Genomic DNA, 19,885 nt, shown 5'->3' with positions numbered 1-19,885 from the left:
GCTCAACTCTTGACACACGCGCTCAACTCTTGACACACGCGCGCTCAACTCTTGACACACACGCTCAACTTGCAACAGCGTTACAAGTGTGCCGCAAAATCAACCAATCGGAAAAGTAAAGGTCAATTGTGATTGGCTGTTGGTCTCCAATCACCACGCAGCACAAAGATGACGAAAAATGTATTTTATGGATAGATGTCTTCTCTAGCCACCATCAAACATGACAGAGTCAAATGGTGAAAACTGCAACAATATGCCACAACGTCAGGTGAGTTAGTAATTTCTAGTTTTATGATGTTATGGTTTTCTATGCCTTTGATGAAACCCTGCTATTATCTACGGAAGCGTATTGCATTCACTTGAGAGAAAAAAATCTACTCTGTTTTTCTGAATTAACTGACTTAATTATCTCAGAATTACGAGATAATTTTTCATGGAAAAAAAGTTTTTGCTCTGTTTTTCTGAATTAATGAGATCCCTCAAAATCCTGCCAGGAGCTCTATTTTAGCTGGATGCACATGAATTTATAGAGATATATTTTAAACTTGGCCTTCAATACAAAGACATTACTGTCTATGACATTTGTAATACTGTCATGGCTGAGAAACGCTTTGATCTTCCAAAGGACACTAATTACACGAGAACTACCGGAATTCTGTAACTACTAGAATGGCCATAGTGGTCATTCTGACCGTTCATACTAGACTGTACCAAATGTCATGTCATATTTACATTCGAAACTTCTATTGAGGTTTTAGAATGAAGCTTCTAATGTCTGTCGTCATATTTTATATCGTCATCACCCTAAAAATGTATTGAATAAAATAAAATAATATGGATCAAATGGAGCCTAGCTGAACGCAGATAGTCCTACATAATACTGATCTTTTTTGTAATATATAATAGTGCTAGACTATATAAATACATAGGCCTATATATTATATATTAGCTGCTAGACTGCCCGGAAGGTGCGTGCCTCGCTTTGTGTACAGCAAGTTTTTCCACCACAGTGAAAATGTTTTCGAAAGTCTAAACGCCAACAAACATGGATTGAGGCGAATATTTCGTTAGATAAAAACATGTTGTGAATTTTGGAAATTATTACATCTATCCTTTTTCAAAACATGTTGACTTTTGACTTTACAACTCTGGAGCTATGGAAATTGAAACAATCCACCACTGAATCAAATCCATGAATAAATGAATCTGTTATATTAATAATAAACACCAGGACACAAAATTTTAATTCTAATGAATGTGAAAATGTATTAGTTCATCGACAACCACAGAACTTGCTATTGTAGCTAATTACAGATACAAATTTGATTATTTATATTAAATTATTCTCCTAAAAGGGGGCCCCCTTTTTTGTTCAAGTGAGCCCACTTTTAGGAGAATTCGTTCAGAATGATTTTACAGCATACTATTTTCAGTTATTTACAGTTATTGCAATGTGCTTGCAAAATATAGTTCTCTGTGCTCAAAACTTACAATTACTCGCTCAGGAATGAGGCACATATATAACGCCATACCATGCCAGAGGTCTAGTTTTTGTGTGAAGGCGTGCACTTTGTCTGCAAGGAGCAAAATATGAGTTTCGCGGACTTGCAAAGACAGGTTGAAATCAAACAAATGAGCGCCGTTTTCTAAAGTCTCACACAAATAAACTAAATTGACATACTGCAGTTAAATTTCAAAATGTGGTGTTTTTATATTTATAACATTTGAATACAGTTCAGCAACATACATCACACTGATCCTGATCTGACCAAGAGAGCTGACAATTGACCATCACTTAATTTACCATCACCTCACGATTGAAAATGTGACACTGATTTCATATGACAGTTCAACAAACAAGTTAATAATATTAAGTCACTTACATTTTAGACGAAATAATGACTGTTTTGGTCTATTTTAGCAGTGAAAATAGATCCGATGAATCCAAACAAATATCACAGCATAGCCATTAGCGCATCTCACAGCAATACTCAATCATGTTTTGAATGATTCAGTGTTGTGAACGAATCGGTTGAGTCAAAGATTTAATGACCCATTCACAAGCATCCGTCTCATTCTTGATGAATCGGCCGTTTGAACGAATCGTTTGAATGAACGACTCAATGACTCGCTTAATGAAATTTGTTCAAAACTTTTTTTTTTTAAATCAGTCCAAACACATTTTAATTTTTATTCAGGAGTTATGTATATACAAAACTATAACTTTTTATGACAGTAGTTTAGTGATAAAAAAATGTGCCCAAAAAAAATGTTTTTTCCAGTTTTTTTCCCCTTCCATCGTAGCCTACTCGCGCCCCCCCCGGGAGAGTGTCCGCGGCCCCCCGGGGGAGAACCGCTGATGTAGACCCTATGTCTAATCACAGACAGAGGCAACTTAATACATTTGAAATGCATAAAAGGTGTTAATAAAATAATGTAAACAATGAACATTGTTTGACATTTAAAAAAATAGCCTTGGCTATTTGACCCACAGTCTGCCCATGCCTATTGATTCCACTGCCCGCATCCGCACCGCAAATGACAATGTAATTATTTTTCCAACGTTATATCAAATATTAGCGGTTCACCTGTCAGGACACTGACGTAAGGCACAGTTATACAGACCACAAACTAGCAGCTGTTCAAAAGCCGCAAGACGGAGCACAACAGAATGCAGGGGTACATTTGCATTTAACATTACACAGCATCCCAAAAACACAGTTTTTATTTGATTTTGCTAGAGATGATGAAACTAGTCAAACATGATGCACCCACAGTGAAATGCATCAAAAAAGTGTCCGCCTGATGCATGTGTACATGGACACATGCAACATAGTCTGTGAGAACAGCCCTGTCTACTATGGACAGATTGATGAACTCAATTGAACTCAACTCAATTTCAGAAAATATTCATGGATGCAGATAATTATGATTCATTTAATTATTAAATCAGCATATCATGTAATTAATCCAATTAACATATGCATTGGGTGCAGCTTGTAAATGGATGTAGCCATTCTGGAGTTCTTCGAAATAAAGTGACAATTATGGTTCCTGCCATGACACTTAGAACATAGGGTGCATTTGCACACAATTGTTTTTTTTTTCTTCATCTTCACCGTCCCCCCCATCCCCCAAAAAAGACCCTGTCCCCTCCCATCCTGTAACACTAACAAATACTCTCTTTGTGAGAATACATGGCAGCCGTACAATAGATAACAACCTCCAACCAGAGGAGTAATTACTTGCTAGCTCTTTTTTTCCATGGTGAGCTGCATTGGCATTCATTAGATAACCTCAATGGTGGCATATTAATTACAGGGGCCGCTTGATTTGTGCCGTCTACAGAGAGCTAGTTTTGCTGTCATACACAGAAAAAAAAAAGAAAAAAACATCACATTGACAAATTTTTGGCTCCTCACCAAAAAATTAATGAGAACAGCAAAAATAGAGCGGGGATGGCAGGCAGGTGTTGGTGGGTACATGAGCCAATAGAGCGCCCTAGTGATGGATAGTGAAGCTCTGATTATAGGGAACAGGCAAGCGATTAGGAGGGCGTGCCACTGAGGGATGACCACAGCTAAACCGTGTGTCTTCATAGACAGCCTGATGATCTGGACAGACCAGACACATTCCCAACAAACCATATCTACAGCGTGTACCAGTGGTATAATGCACAACTATCTGCTTTTGCAGCCAAGACACATTCGGTAAAATGAACTCACAATAAAAAAATTAAAGCATTTATTATTCTTGGTAAATGTTAAGTATTATATACTATTGTTCATTAACATTAGTTAATATATAATAAACTAACATGATCTAACAATGAACAGTATATTTAATAATTAACATTTAGCAAAATTAATAAATGCTTGAATTTTTTTTTTAAAGCAAATCTTTAAAACATTACCAAAATAATATTTTGAATATGTTTATATAAATATTTTTAATATGTATTTTTTGGGGTATAAATTACTATTAAATGTATGATTATATATATATATATATATATATATATATATATATATATATATATATATATATATATATATATATATATATATATATATATATATATTATATATTCAGATAATTAAAATGCATTACATTATTGTGGCAGAAGAGTTAATCATTAATAAGACATAAGAATTTGCACTCCATCAAATGTTTTGAACGCAAGAACGTAACGAATGTCTGTTTGTGCCGTCTGGTTGTTTTCTTCACTTAATAAACTGCACTTGCCACACAGCTGAAATTTCAATGACTGCCCTCTAGAGTAAACAGGTGGTAGTACAAGCTTGCATTTCTCAGGAATCTTCCTTATTACGGTCCGGGGGCATTGCGATTAATTGCGTTAATTTTTTAACGTGTTATTTTTAATGAAATTAATCGCAATGAATTAACACGTTAAATCGACAGCCCTAATAAAAACCTTTTACAAATATTAATATCTTTAAAGTTTCTTTAGTAATATCTTTAAAACATTAAACATTTTTACCAAAATAATATTTGTAATGTTTCTTTTTAATATTTTGTTTTTTATAAATACATTTAAAGTAGCTCCCCCTGCTGCAAAAACTGAATTCTGCAGGTACTGGTGGGTACTGAAGCTGGTTGCCACATTTTAATCCCTCACCTTTCAATTCAATCAACCACATGACAACAAGATAGTAAGAGGAGCATTTAGTGACTAAAGGTTGTATTTCAGTACTGACCACTTTGGCATGATGTGCGTTCATTGGATCTGCATATTGTAGCAAGGCCTGAAACTGGTTGTTCTTGGTAAAGGTAATGATCTTCAGGACTGTTCCAAATTTAGAGAAGATCTAAGTGTAGAGAAGAGATGACAAGAACATGAAGATAAAGGGTGCTTTTACACTCCCCACAAAAAAAAAAAACAACAACAAAAAAACTGTAAGCTAGCTGTCAACTCTGACATTGCATCCTAAACAGACAAGATAAACTCTTCCATGCATATCGTAGTTATTGTCACACCATACGTATTTTTTCAGTCGCTTGGTTTTGATTTTTGCTGCGTTGCATTGGGTTGCCCACAGTGAAATTAATTGTTCATTAATTGAACATTATCAGTCTTACCTGGTGTAGCACTTCTAGAGACACTGGGTAGTAGAGATTCTCTACTATGATGCGAAGCACAGCACTCTGTCCAGGCATCATTAGACCGTCACTGGCCGTCGCAGACCCAGACAGACTCATATTCCCAGAATGCACTGCATTGACAGCCTGAAGAGCAGCCTGAGCTCTCTGCAACATAACATATGTAGCAAATCAATTCAACAAACCCTTATTAAACTACACACTGAATATACAGAAACACACCTCACTCTTAGTACTTCACCAGCAGTTCACCTTCTTCCCATAGAGCTTCACAAATCTGCACTAGTCAGCAAATTACTCTCTAATTTACAGTGTTATACACTGTGGAACTAACAGCTCTGGCTAAAGCAAAAGCATAAAGTAGTCTCTATACACTTCCATGTATACACAGACACAGTAGCGCTGCAATTGAGCTACACTGTATTTCACTGATACTCTCATGCAAATACTGTCAAAATCATGTGACACTTTGGAGACAATTCTATCTCTTAAAAGAGAATGCAGCAGCACATGGCAGTCGTTACAAGGTGAAATGATGGATGAATGTGCAAGGGTGGGATCAATTGCTGTTTCATGCATGTAATTGGGTCATTGACGTGACACACTTTTTTTCTCTCTAAATCTATTAATTCATTCAAAGATACATTAAAAATGCAATTCAAACAATGACATGAAAACACCTCTTCTATGATGAATATGTTTTCATAATTTAGATGTTCTTTCTGTCTTAAAGTGAAAAATGTCACGGTGGTGTAACTGTGCAGAAATCATAAAGAAACAAAAAAGTCCTTGCAAAAAAACTTAAAATAGTTTGCCATATATAACCATTCTTATTACCGTAATGCAAAAAACTTACATTATTATTACTGTAATGTAATTACATTACATTTTCATTACTATCATAAAAACATATTCTTGTTAACGTAATGTGAAAAATTCACATTCTCATTACTGTACAGTGGAAAACAATAATCTTATGACTATATTAGAAAAAAATATTCTCATTACCATAATGCAAAAAACTCACATTTTATTACTGTAATGTGAAAAAATATTCTCTTGAAATAATAATAAAAAGCATTCTCATTACTGTAATATAAAAATATCACTTTCTCATTAGTCCAGTGAAAAATATGTTTAGAATTGTTTTATTTATTAAATAATGTGAAAAATTATTTTTCCCATTACTACATAGAAAAAAAGTCTTGTTACCATAATGCGAAAAAACTAAAAATGTATTACTGTAATTTGAAAAAAAAAAAACATTTTCATTACTATAATAAAAAACATTATTGTTAACATAGTGAAATTCACATTCTCAATCTTAATAGAAAAAAAATCTCATTACCGTAATACAAAAAAAATTGCATTATTATTACTGTAATGTGAAATTTATTTAGAAAAAAACTCATTACTGTATTGCAAAAAAATAATTTTTATTACTGCAATGTGAAAAAATAATTCTCATTACTAAAAAATGTTATTACTGTAATGCAAAATACAAATTTGTATTACTGCACCGTGAAAAAATTCTCATTACTAAAAAAAAAAACGTAATTACTGTAATGCAAAAATAAATAAAGATATATATCTAATAATAATAAGTTGAGTGCCAGTATGAATTCTCACCCCCTGGTTGGGCAGGTTGTCAGTCTTGAGCTCACGGTGGTTGGAATACTGGATGTAGACAGGCTGGTTGCGAACGTGAGGTGTGGCTGCAGTGTAGTAGTTGACCATGGTGATGGCTGCTTCCTCAGAAGCCATTTCTATAAAAGCCTGGATAGAAAGAGTAATAACAGTGCTTGGCTCTGATAACAACATCGTTCAGATAATTGCACAGATGTGGTGCAGCTTAATCCAATATGTACTTGTTCGCTCAAATGAAACATATCAGTGATCTAAAATCAGCCTGTTAGTGAAATCTTCATCTTCAATGCTCCTCTGCACTTATGAGATGGACCGCAAAACAAAGATATTGATGGATCTCATTATGCTACACAAAACGCCATTCTCAGTTCACAGAAAGGGAGTTGATAGACTTTATTCTGAGAGTAATTACTTCTGTATCCTTTAAAAAAGGGAAACTAGATTTTTACAATTTGGTGCAGGATAAGTTACCCGCTGAAATTTTAATGCTTAGTGTAAGATATTTTTTTTGTATATTAACAGCGACGCTTGGCATAACAAGAACCACAAATTATTCTGACCTCATCACGCAGGCGTTTGAGAGATTTATAGATGCGAAGCTTTCAATAAAGTGGATATTTTGATGCTCAATCAAACCAGTCTTTTCTTGTCTAAATATGCCAGTGCCATTTGAATATGAAAAGGTACTCGAGTAGAAGCGGGAGACTGCTGTGTTTTTGCTCTGTTAGCAGGACCTTGATGTGTTTGAAAGGACTCACACTTAAGTTTCTATCAGTTTACACCACTAATGAACAAATCTATGCACTCCTTTACCACCACCCCTTAGAATGAAGGGGTGGTATTTTGGTATTTGATGGTGGTATTTTTAGTGTGAAGAAATACCTGAGTCATATTTAATTTTATTTATATATATTTATATATATATATATATATATATATATATATACCCCAATCAGCCACAACATTAAAACCACCTGCCTAATATTATATAGGTTCCCTTATATATATATATATATATATAAATAAATAAAGATAAAGCTTATTTTTAAAACTATTATTTTTATGACAACTCAGCATCCCCACTCCGTCAATCAATTTTCATTACTATAATGTGAAAAAAAAAATTCATAACAGTAATTTAAAAAATATCATTACAGTGATGCTAAACTAACATTCTCATTACTCTAATGGGGAAAAAACAATTCTCATTACTCTAATGGGGAAAAACAAGGATCATTTCCGTAATGCGAAACACTCACATTCTCATTACTGTCATGAATATCACAATATTGTCAGACACAATGTTTTTTTTCTCAGCACAAATTTAATTCAGTACAACAACAAACAATAAAAAAAACTTTTTCTAATATTTAAAAAAAAAAAAAACTTAAAAATAGTCACACCAATGTCACCATAGAGGAGGTAGGCTTCTACATCTAAAGACATTCTGAACATTATATTTAGCTACATCAACAAACTAAATCACCCTCAACTGCATCTTTATCTTAAGTTGCGCTACTTCTGTTTGGCATGTGGCACCTGTCAAGAGTTAATCATGTCCAGAGTAACAAGTAACACCAGCTGACATGACTACTTTAGAAAAGTGATCATGAAGAAACACACAGAGGCTTAACAGTGAACATATAGTCAAGTCAAGTCAAGTCAAGTGGTTTTTATTGTCGTTTCAACCATATACAGTTAGTACAGTACACAGCAAAACGAGACAACGTTCCTCCAGGACCATGGTGCTACATAAAAACAACAAAGGACCAACATAGGACCACATGAGACTACACAACGAAATAATACCTATATAAACTACCTATATATACCTATATAAAGTGCACGTGCAAACATGTGCAAAAAGTACAGGACAGTACAACAAATTACTGACAATGAACAGGACAATAGACAGTGCAGCGCCGACCAGTACTCAGTAGTGCAAAAAGATGACAGTTTCTAAAAATGTAAACATAACATACTATGAGATAATGTTCTATGCACATAGCAGTTATTGAGGTAGCAGACAGTTATAAAGTGACAGTAATTAAAGTGCAACTCAGGACACGTGTGTGTCAAACCAGTCTCTGAGTATTGAGAAGTCTGATGGCTTGGGGAAGAAGCTGTTACACAGTCTGGCCGTGAGGGCCCGAATGCTTCGGTACCTCTTGCCAGACGGGAGGAGGGTAAAGAGTTTGTGTGAGGGGTGTGTGGGGTCGATCCACAATGCTGGTTGCTTTATGGATACAGTGTTTTTTGTAAATGTCTTTGATGGAGGGAAGAGAGACCCCAATGATCTTCTCAGCTGTCCTCACTATCCTCTGCAGGGCTTTGCGGTCCGAAGCGATGCAAGTCCCAAACCAGGCAGTGATGCAGCTGCTCAGGATGCTCTCAATAGTCCCTCTATAGAATGTAGTGAGGATGGGGGTTGGGAGATGTGCTTTCCTCAGCCTTCGAAGAAAGTAGAGACGCTGCTGGGCTTTCTTGGTGATAGAGCTGGTGTTGAGGGACCAGGTGAGGTTCTCCGCCAGGTGAACACCAAGGAATTTGGTGCTCTTGACGATCTCCACAGAGGAGCCGTCGATGTTCAGCGGAGTGTGTTCACCTTGTGCTCTCCTAAAGTCAACAACCATCTCTTTTGTTTTGTCGACATTCAGGGACAGGTTGTTGGCTCTACACCAGTTCGTCAGCCGCTGCACCTCCTCTCTGTATGCTGACTCGTCGTTCTTGCTGATGAGACCCACCACGGTCGTGTCATCGGCGAACTTGACGATGTGATTCGAGCTGTGCATTGCTGCACAGTCGTGAGTCAGCAGAGTGAACAGCAGTGGACTGAGCACACAGCCCTGGGGGCCCCAGTGCTCAGTGTGGTGGTGGTGGAGATGCTGTTCCCGATCCGGACTGACTGAGGTCTCCCAGTCAGGAAGTCCAGGATCCAGTTGCAGAGGGAGGTGTCCAGGCCCAGCAGGTTCAGCTTTCCAATCAGGTGCTGGGGAATGATTGTGTTGAATGCTGAGCTGAAATCTATGAACAGCATTCGAACGTATGAGTCCTTATTGTCTAGGTGGGTGAGGGCCAGATGGAGGGTTGTGGTGATGGCATCGTCCGTTGAACGGTTTGAACGATACGCAAACTGCAGTGGGTCTAGTGAGGGGGCAGCTGGGTCTTAATCTGCCTCATGACGAGCCTCTCGAAGCACTTCATGATGATGGGTGTAAGTCGCGACGGGACGGTAGTCGTTGAGGCAGGACACTGAAGACTTCTTTGGCATGGGGATGATGGTGGTGGCCTTGAAGCACGTTGGAACAACGGCGCTGCTCAGAGAGATGTTGAAGATGTCGGTAAGAACATCTGCTAGCTGGTCTGCACATCCTCTGAGCACTCTGCCAGGAATGTTGTCTGGTCCAGCAGCCTTCCGTGGGTTGACTCTACGTAGAGTTTTCCTCACATCTGCCGTGGTAAGACAGAGCACCTGGTGCGTTGGGAGGAGGGGTGGACTTCCTCGCCATCACGTCGTTCTGCACTTCAAACCGAGCGTAGAAGTCGTTCAGCGCATCTGGAAGGGAGGCATCTTTGTCACAGGCAACTGATGTTGTCCTGTAGTTGGTGATGGCCTGGATGCCCTGCCACATGCGCCGTGTGTCACCGCTGTCCTGGAAGTGACTGTGGATTCTCTGGGCGTGTGCGCGCTTTGCCTCTCTGATTGCCCGTGACCTATATACTACAGGTCAACCGATAGTGGATTTTGCCGATACCGATAACTACGGTGGTGGGGAAAGGCTGACCGCAGATTAATCGGCCGATAGTTTTTAAAAATTATTAATAGAATGTCAAAAGTTCTTATTCTATCCTTACTATAATGAGCACATTATATATTAGTCCTAAATAAAAAAAAATCCCAGAAGCAGTGTTCAACCAAAATCCCCCAAAAATCACCAGAAAAAAGATTTGGTGCATTGCATGGGACTTTTTAAAGTATAAACAATCCCGAAAAACACAGGGGACTCTTATTTTGAAATTATGTAATGATGAAAAACTGTAAGCAACTATAAGCATAGATTTTTGCCGATAACGATAGTTCCAAAAAGCATCCATCGTCACCAATATATAGTTTTACAGATTAATATATTCACACTAGTTTTACTCCAACCTCATTCACGCAGTTTAATCCAGACATTCCAGTGCTAAACCAACATGAAAGCATCAGGTGAGGTTTGATGATCTCAAATTGCAAAATCTTCTGCAAACTTTCAATCAACTGAAGTCTTGACTTTTGACTATCTGTGTTTTCAGTCAAAAAGAAACAGCCAATTAGGCAAGAAGTGGCTGTTTGATTGACATAAAAAAACAATCACTGTTCACTTGTTGTATTTTCATGTCTGCTTCGTGTTTGAACGATTTGTTGTGTGTAGTGTTAATTTCGTCAGACGAGACGAGACTAAATATGTTCGTCAACGACCTTTTTTTCCATGACTAAGACGAGACGATGACGAGACTGCACCAATGTGCATAACTGCATACTGTTTTGGTTATTTGTTCTGTTTTCACTTTAAATAACCTTCAATTTAAAGACACACACATTTTTTCTAACACTCTACCTTGTAATGGATTTTGCTTACTGTTGCAAATCTTGCCTTTGAACTTGATTGTTTAATTGAGTCAGTGTTTAACCTAAAGCTGTAGTAACACGTAACAGAAATAATTATTGTTAGCCTTGTTAAATCTCATTTTTCTGTTATTTCTCAAGACCAATCTACAATTTAAATAGGTTGTATTTTAGTCCTACAGTACAGTAGGCCTATTCTTTTCAGTTTTTCTGGGTACACTCTGAATAGAAAAATGAGACAAAAGGCAACCAAAAACAGCATTAAAAACCTTTGTAATTTGTCAGTCTGAGTCTGTTGGGCCCCAGCTTTTGAATTGTGTTGGTTGAAAATAAAATAATCTAAAGAACAAGTTCATCATTTGTGAATGTGTCTCTTAAATCAGAAAACCAGACACTTTTAACAAAGTGAATTCAATAAAAATCATTCAACAAGTGTATTTTGTCAGGTAATTATGACATTTAACCAATATTTGAGATGTGTTAAACACTATTTGACTGAAATGGTTATCTCAGAATTAATCTCAGAAATAATTTATTTTAAAAAAGACAAATGTTTTGACTTACACTTGACTAAGATATATTGAGTTTTCTTTTGACTAAAATGACGAGACTTTTAGTCGACTAAAACTTGACTAAGATACCTTAAATTCTCTTTTGACTAAAACTAGACTAAAATGATCGAGACTTTTAGTCGACTAAAACTTGACTAACAAAAAAAGATATATGAATGACTAAATATGACTAAAACTAACAAGGACATTTGGCACAAGACTAAGACTAAATTAAAAATAGGTGACAAAATTAACACTAGTTGTGTGGTGCTGTGCAAAGAAGCAACATAATCACACAGGAAGTCGGCATGTTTTTCAGAGAGTTCCAGTGCTCAAGAATTGGCCACATAATGCTGACTCATCAACAAGCACCATAGATATAGTCTGCAACACGTCATACCCAGGGGCGTGGTTTAGCATGGAGGAAAACAAAGCCATGTTACCATAGTTACTTATACATTCCTATGAGGAAAAGGGCTGAGAAATATCCAACATATTTGGCTATTTGAACAATGAAAAATATGGCAAAAGCTGTTGAGTCGTTTTTTGCACTCCAAACAATGCCAAAAACTCCAAAACTGTTTTTTTTTTTTGTTTTTTTTAATGCCCGCAAACTGACAGAAATATAAGACCAAAGAAGAGCACTGCAGATGCAGTCGAATCGTATTATGCCGAATGTGCTTTAATGTATTTGGGAAACATCTGAGTGGATTCAAGACAAAATCGATCATCATATCATCACACTAGCAGATCCAGCAGATACATAAAGACGAGTTAATACCAGAAAACAAGACAAGATACATGAGAAAACTTGACATGATCGGAGTGGAGCAATGTTTATCATGTTTCATGCTTTAATCAATCAAACATGTCTAAGGGGATATATTACTTGGTAAGTTCGGCTTGGCGAAGCGTTCAGTAAATGGGTTTTCTAGTAAAGTTACTGTGGAATGTGAAATTTGAGCTATTTTATGTGTACAGTTTTTTCATTAACCATCACTCATATTAAAATGTATAAATAAAAATGTTTTAAGATACCAATCGAATGACAAAATATTAACATGGCAGTCAAAAACTTAAACTTCTGTCTTGGGGTGGATTAGGCTCCTGAGAAACGACTTCATGGCTCAACAGCTTGCAGCCGCAGTGTTCTTTTTTGGGCTTATATTTCTGTAAGTTGGCAGGCAACAAAATCAGTTTCTGATTTTTTGGTATTGTTAGAAGTGTAAAAAACGACACAACACCTTTTCATCATGTTTAAAATAGCCAAATCAATCAGATATTTCAGCTTATTTTCCTCATAGGAATGTATGAGTAACTATGGTAACAGCACTTTGATTTCCCCATGAGTGGGTGGGGCCTCCTTGCTGACTGCATCTATCTCCTATCAGACATTTTTGCATCAGCTCCAGTAGGTTTACCTTCCCTGTGGCGTGACTTGAAGCGTGTTGTGTGTTGGGATCCCACGCTGAAACCAGAAAGTAATTGCATTTGCATAATGAGTGACGAGCATGTTGCTTTTTTTCCCACTAACATCAAATTTTTACTCAACTGATGGTAAGGTTTTGTTTTGGGGCGTTCAGTTTATAAAATATGCATTCCTATTCACTGTATTACAGCCTGTACAACTTTCACAACTCATTTGTGGTGCCCAGCCGTGGACATTACACCTGAAAAATGGAGTTCACACATGCCCAAACTCCCAACAACACTTACCGGTATGGCCACTGGGGGCAGTGTTTCACATTTCAGTAAGCACGGAACGATTTTAGCTAAAGAAAAGTCAACCGTTTCCAATTTCACTGTGAGATCAGTCTGGTTAAAAGGGATAAAAACTAAAATCACAATTGAAAAAAAAAAAAAATCTGAAACAAAAAATGGTTAATTTCCAAAAGATAGGAATCAAATTAAAAACTATTTCTGACATTAAAATGAAAAATGCATCATACAATAAAGGGTGGAGGAAGGTTTATTGTGTTAATGTAGCACCTACTTGATTTTTCCCTTTGAGCATCAACAGGTTGGTGACTTTGCCGAAAGGGACACCTAGTGAGACGACCTCTGCCTCTGACACTTCGATGGGAACTTTGCGGACGTGGAGGACGCGGGAGGGGCCACAGGGGGATCGGTCTCCTTTATAGTTTTTACTGTCGTTGCCATTAGCTGTCAAAATAGAAAGAAAAAAAAAACACCATGATTATCTTTGTTTTTATTTTACCAGTTTTCCAAATGCCAAAACTGGCACTGATGCACATTGATATAAAAAAATGAAGACTGACTGTACCAGACAGTAACCACCATTTTTATCGGGCAGCAAAAAGGTCACTGTCAATAAATATTTTTGTATCATTTTAGACTGGTGGGTCACAACACAAAAAAGTGGTCTCAGGTCTGTTCTGACAGCATCACATCAAGGGAAAAAATAATGGTACAGGTAAATGCAATTAATACAATACATCTAACCATATAATCAAGCATCTGGACCCTGAAGGAAAACCACAGTTTTAGATCTCACAGAGGATCGACAGTGAGTTAAACAAAGTTGAAAGAGACAGATGGACATTGGCAGAAACACAACACCGACTATGCCACAGCGGTGGGCAGCAGCACTGGTGTGTCCCCCTAAACAATAAGACAAGCGTCTTTCTGAATTAAGCAGCCCTCTGTCATCTGTCAGACCCCAAATAGTGCCCATTGTGTGGCATTTGGCACTTGGCTATGTCCAGGGGCACATCACAGACTGGTGACAGTTTTAACAGAGACAGAGCATGGCGGAGTGCATGCCTCTGCTTTTAACATTTGTGGCTTTCACATTTTAATTTGACTATTTTGAGAGGCAAGTGTTCGTCTGATTGTAGATATAGGCATCAAAGCAATCATCAATCTCAGTGTTGTGCGCAAAATGAAGAGATGGTAGAATGAGCTTAATTGCAGTTGTCTATGCACATTAAACTGGGATAGGAGGCAATATTTTAACTTATTAACAATATATAAAATTACACCAAATATACCTTAAATAATTTCAAGAGTAAAAAAAAGATCAGTGAGTGTCAAACATGAGTACTACATTTTGTGCATGGTTAGAGTCTGCTCTTCTGTATTTGTCCAGCCACTGGTGGGTTATCCATTAGTAATGACCTTAAAAGCTCTATTACTACAACATTTATCCAGTAATATTAAATACATGGGTTCCTCAATGTATGTTTGTCACAGAGTTCAAAATGGTACCACTTTCTCCATTATGAATGCAGCGATGCTCAAGTATAAGCTACTAAAAGTGTGATCTTTTTCTCACGCAATGATACACACTCTCTTTCCAGAGTTAATCCTGACAGCTGATGAGAGGAGGCAGAGCACAACAAAAGTGCACAAAAGAAAGTGCTTCCATCAGCAGGACACAGACACGGCTGAGTGAAGTTAACAGTCCAGCCACACTCATCGCATCCCTTCTCTAACAGCGGAATACAGATACTATCTCTCTCATCACAGCCCAGTACAGAGATATTATACTTTCCCTCACAGCCCAACACAATGATTCAATCCCTTCACTCCAAACCCAGCACAGAGATCCAACCCCTCAGAGTCCAGCACAGAGATCTTGTCCCTCCCTCACAGCCCATCACAGAGATCCCATCCTGCCCCTCTCAACCCAGCACATACATTCTGCCCCTCACTTTATAGCCCATCCCCAAGATCCCCTCCCTTCAGTCCCAGCCCAGTAATCCAACCAACCCTTCTCCTAAGAGTCTAGTAGAGATCCCATCCCTCCCTCAAAGCCCAGCGATCTTTTCCTTCCTTCACAGCCCAGCACAAAGATCACATACCATACCCTTGATCACAGCACAGCCCTCACTTTTCTCCTCTCACAGACCAGCATTGTGATCCTACCCCTTACCTTTTAACCCAGCACAAAGATACCTTCCCTTCGCTTACAGCCCAGCACAGAGATCCTATCCGTCCCCTCACAACTTAAAACAGTGATTCCATACCTCCCCTCATAGCCCAGCAGAGATACTATACTTTCTATCACAGCCAAATACAGTGATTCAATCCCTTTACTCCAAACCCAGCACAGAGGTCCTCTAACATCACTCCCAGCCCAGCACAGTAATGCAACCCTTCCCCTAAGGTCCCAGTACAGAGATCCCATCTCTCCCCTCACAGCACAGCATGATTATCCTATCTCTCCCCTCACAGCCCTGCCCAAAGTTCTCATTCCTTCACTCACAGCCCAGCACAGAAATCCAACCAATTCTTCCCCTCAGAGTCCAGTACAGAGATACCATCCCTCCCTTACAACCCAGCGATCTTGTTCCTTCTTTCACAGCCCAGTATATAATCACATACTATACACTTGATTACATCTCAGAACAGCCCTGCCTCTCAGAACAGCCCTGCCTCTCAGAACAGCCCTCCCTCTCACAACCCATCACTGTGATCCTATCCCTCATCTTTTAGCCCAGCACAAAGATCCCCACCCTCCCCTTACAGCCCAGCACAGTGATACCATTGCTCCCCTCACAGCCAGTGCAGTGATCCTATACCCCCATCATATCCCAGCTCAGTTATCTTGTCCAACTCTCAACAGCTCTTCTCTAATTTTTGTTCCACTATAGGTCTGCATTTACCGCCTCCTTCCCATTTATTGTGCAATGACAATAAGAAAGGTAGATCTCATGTGATTTGACAACCAGAATGAGTTAACTGACAACTTTTGCATAATCAGTCAATAATTGTCAGTGCCAAATGTACATAAGAAATTGGCTTAAAGACAGATATGAAGCCTATGAAAACAAAAGACACCAAGCTACAGTATGAAGTGCTTTGAGGGTGACGGTAATGACTGAAGGCCTTCTCATACTGTTCAGCATGCTTACAGAAGGTGTCCCTCTGCAAACAGGAAAATTGTAAGTTTGAGGCATGCAAATCAACAAAGAGGCCCTTCCTTCCTGGATTGTTCCATGACATCATAGACGTGTACTACAAAAGAGCATAGCACTTAAAAAAACTAAAAAATAAAAACAAATGTGTGCTTAAACTGTGTTGACAGACTCACACACATACTAACGCTTTCTCTTTTGGAGACAGTATTTTGTACCAGCAGATAAAACCTGAAGTATAATCAGGCTTCAGATTAAGCCTCCTCAATTCTTGCTCAGTCTGACTGAAATAGATTCAACCCTTTATATAGTGCTAATTATGTCCGTTTTATCCAGGCCCGGCATCTATAGTCGATTCATTCAAAACCAACAGATAAAGAAACACAAGCTTGTACCTGCAAGACATCTTTTGTTGACACACAGAACATGAATCTGATTAAATAGGCAGCAGAACAAATCCTCCAGTGTAATAACTCAATGCAGGCTGCCTGAGGCAGTAGACTGCCACATGAAGAGAAACTAGAGAGCCGAGAATGGAGTAAAGATTTTAATGTTATTTTAATAAGCAAGTTTTTTTGTTTGTTTGTTTTTTAGAAAAGAATGCCCATCACTGCTTTTGAACAGCACTTAGTCTGCAATTTAAATTATGCAAGTTTCATTAAGCTAAATGATGGAAACTTAGCACAACCTTAAAATGGCCCTCATTTACATAATCTTAGATTTTACTGATAGTAACTGGTGATTTTTTTATGATGCATGGATGAGACCCATACTTGTCTTGGAGACAAGGATCTCGCAACGAGAACATGAAGATGATTGGCCCACTTTTCAAATGACCCTGTGTTACCATGGTGACCATACACAAGACCTATCAGGCATCTGGCTCCGCCACGGCGATTCATCTCATTGTGCTGTTAACAAATCTTATTGTGTGTTTAATGTGATTAGAGGAACCATCCCTGCATCAAATCTGCCACAGGCTTTCCAAGAGGAAATGAGAAAAGTAAGACCTTTGAAATTCACTGGCCATATCGTAACTCAAAGCATGGACTGTTTGTGCCAACATATCGGTGGTTTTCCAACATTCATTAATTATTAAGCAAATCAAGGTTTTGAATACTTCTATTTGAAAAATAAAAATAAATAACTAAAAATAAAGTGTATTTTAGCAAACAGAAACCATGTTAAAGTGATAGCTCCCCCAAGAATGGAAACTCTGTCATTAATACATCACCCTCATGTTTTAAACACGTATTTTCATTGGAACAGAAAAGGAGATGTTAAGCAACATTTTAGCATCAGTCACTTTTCACTTTCATTGCATCTTTTTTCAATCAAGGAAAGTGAATAGTGACTGAGGCTGACATCCTGCCATGCATCCTTTGTATCTGTAACAAAATCATACAGGTTTGAAACAACATGAGGGGCTAGTAAATGATGATACAATTTAAATATTTGGGTGAGCTAACCCAATGACATGTTTAACATCAAGCTTCTCTATGTTTGTGAAATACTTGCGATAACCTGCCAGAACCAAAAAACAAAAACAAATATAGCTGCAAGCAGCAATGCGGATTCCTCCTCAAAATGGCAAATCATTTCAAATTGATCAGTAGAGGGTTGGGGTTAAACCCTCTCAATGGATGAATCCAAAAAACATGTATTTCTGTCTGAATCCTAAACGAAACATTTTCAGTCTACAGGAAAATCCATCATACCTTATGGATCCTTGAGGCGTTTTTGTTCCCAATGAGAAATGAGGCATGTACACCAAGATTCAAAAGAATTGGTTAAATGGCGTGGAAATGGTATCACTTTGAAAATATTTTTTGGGGCGTGGCCTGTAGCGCCTCCTATGGGCAAATGTGGGTCATTCTTGGTTTGTGGGTTCCTGTTGGCCTGTAGTATCAATGTACATAATTAGAAAATATTTGACCAGAAAATGGGACATTTGGGAATTACCTGTAGCGCCCCTAGGGGTGAATGTTGGCCATTCTTGGTTTGAGGGTTCCTGTTGACCTGTAGTATCAATGTACCAAATTAGAACATTTTTGACCATAAAATGGGAATTTCAGCGTGGCCTCTAGTGCCCCCTAGGGCTGAATGTTGGCCATTCTTTGTTTGTGGGTTCCTGTTGGCCAGTAGTATCAATGTACCATATTAGAAAATTTTTGACCAGAAAACGAAATTTTGGGAGTGGCCTGTAGCGCCCCTAATGGCGAATGTGGGCCATACTTGGTTTGTGGGTTCCTGTTGGCCTGTAGTATCAATGTACCAAATTATAACTTTTTTGACCAGAAAATGGGAATTTCGGCTTGGCCTCTAGCGCCACCTAGTGGTGAATGTCGGTCATTCTTGGTTTGTGGATTCCTGTTGGCCTGTACTATTAATGTACCAAATTAGAACATTTTTGACCAGAAAATGGGAATTTCGGCATGGCCTGTAGTGCCCCCTAGGGGCGAATGTTGGCCATTCTTTGTTTGTGGGTTCCTGTTGGCCTGTAGTATCAAAGTACCAAATTAGAAAATTTTTGACCAGAAAATAGGAATTTTGGCTTGTCCTGTAGTGCCCCCTATTGGCGAATGTCGGTCATTCTTGGTTTGTGGATTCCTGTTGGCCTGTACTATTCTTGTACCGAATTAGAACATTTTTGACCAGAAAATGGGAATTTTGGCTTGTCCTGTAGTGCCCCCTAGTGGCGTATGTCGGTCATTCTTGGTTTGTGGATTCCTGTTGGCCTGTACTATTAATTTACCAAATTAGAACATTTTTGACCAGAAAATGGGAATTTTGGCATGGCCATTCTTTGCACAGTACTTCAGAGTGATGTCATCTTTAAGCATGTTAGGTTTGAAAAACCATCAGTCAAAATTACATTTGATTTATTGACACGTATATATTGTTAAAATTTGGACATTTACATAAACACGCCCCTTTCAGCCATTTTGTATCGTATTCATTTTTCCTAAGTAACGTTTTCAAGGATGTCCATTCTACACATGTGTACCAAATTTCAAGTCAATTGGAGCTACGGTTCAGGAGAAGAAGAGTTTTGTAGGTTTTCGCAAATTTTCAACGTA

The 19,885-nt window shown here is 38.1% G+C and overlaps 1 protein-coding gene across 5 annotated transcripts in view; it reads right to left on the bottom strand.

Annotated features, from left to right (window-relative positions):
- The window catches only part of LOC127635623 (polypyrimidine tract-binding protein 3-like), a 95,402-nt gene that overhangs the window by 20,367 nt on the left and 55,150 nt on the right, over positions 1 to 19,885 (bottom strand). For all 5 annotated transcript variants that reach the window (XM_052115776.1, XM_052115773.1, XM_052115774.1 and 2 more), the window contains 4 exons: positions 13,919 to 14,088; positions 6,751 to 6,897; positions 5,101 to 5,268; positions 4,719 to 4,829 (listed from right to left, as the gene is read on the bottom strand). In XM_052115776.1, coding sequence (XP_051971736.1) covers positions 4,719 to 4,829; positions 5,101 to 5,268; positions 6,751 to 6,897; positions 13,919 to 14,088 — 596 coding nt within the window. The remainder of the gene's footprint in view (positions 1 to 4,718; positions 4,830 to 5,100; positions 5,269 to 6,750; positions 6,898 to 13,918; positions 14,089 to 19,885) is intronic.

The sequence above is a fragment of the Xyrauchen texanus genome, chromosome 43 (genome assembly GCF_025860055.1).
Source record: "Xyrauchen texanus isolate HMW12.3.18 chromosome 43, RBS_HiC_50CHRs, whole genome shotgun sequence".
NCBI lineage: Eukaryota > Metazoa > Chordata > Actinopteri > Cypriniformes > Catostomidae > Xyrauchen > Xyrauchen texanus.
The sequence above is the reverse complement of the archived record's forward strand: the minus strand, read 5'-3'. Positions and strand labels throughout refer to the sequence as shown.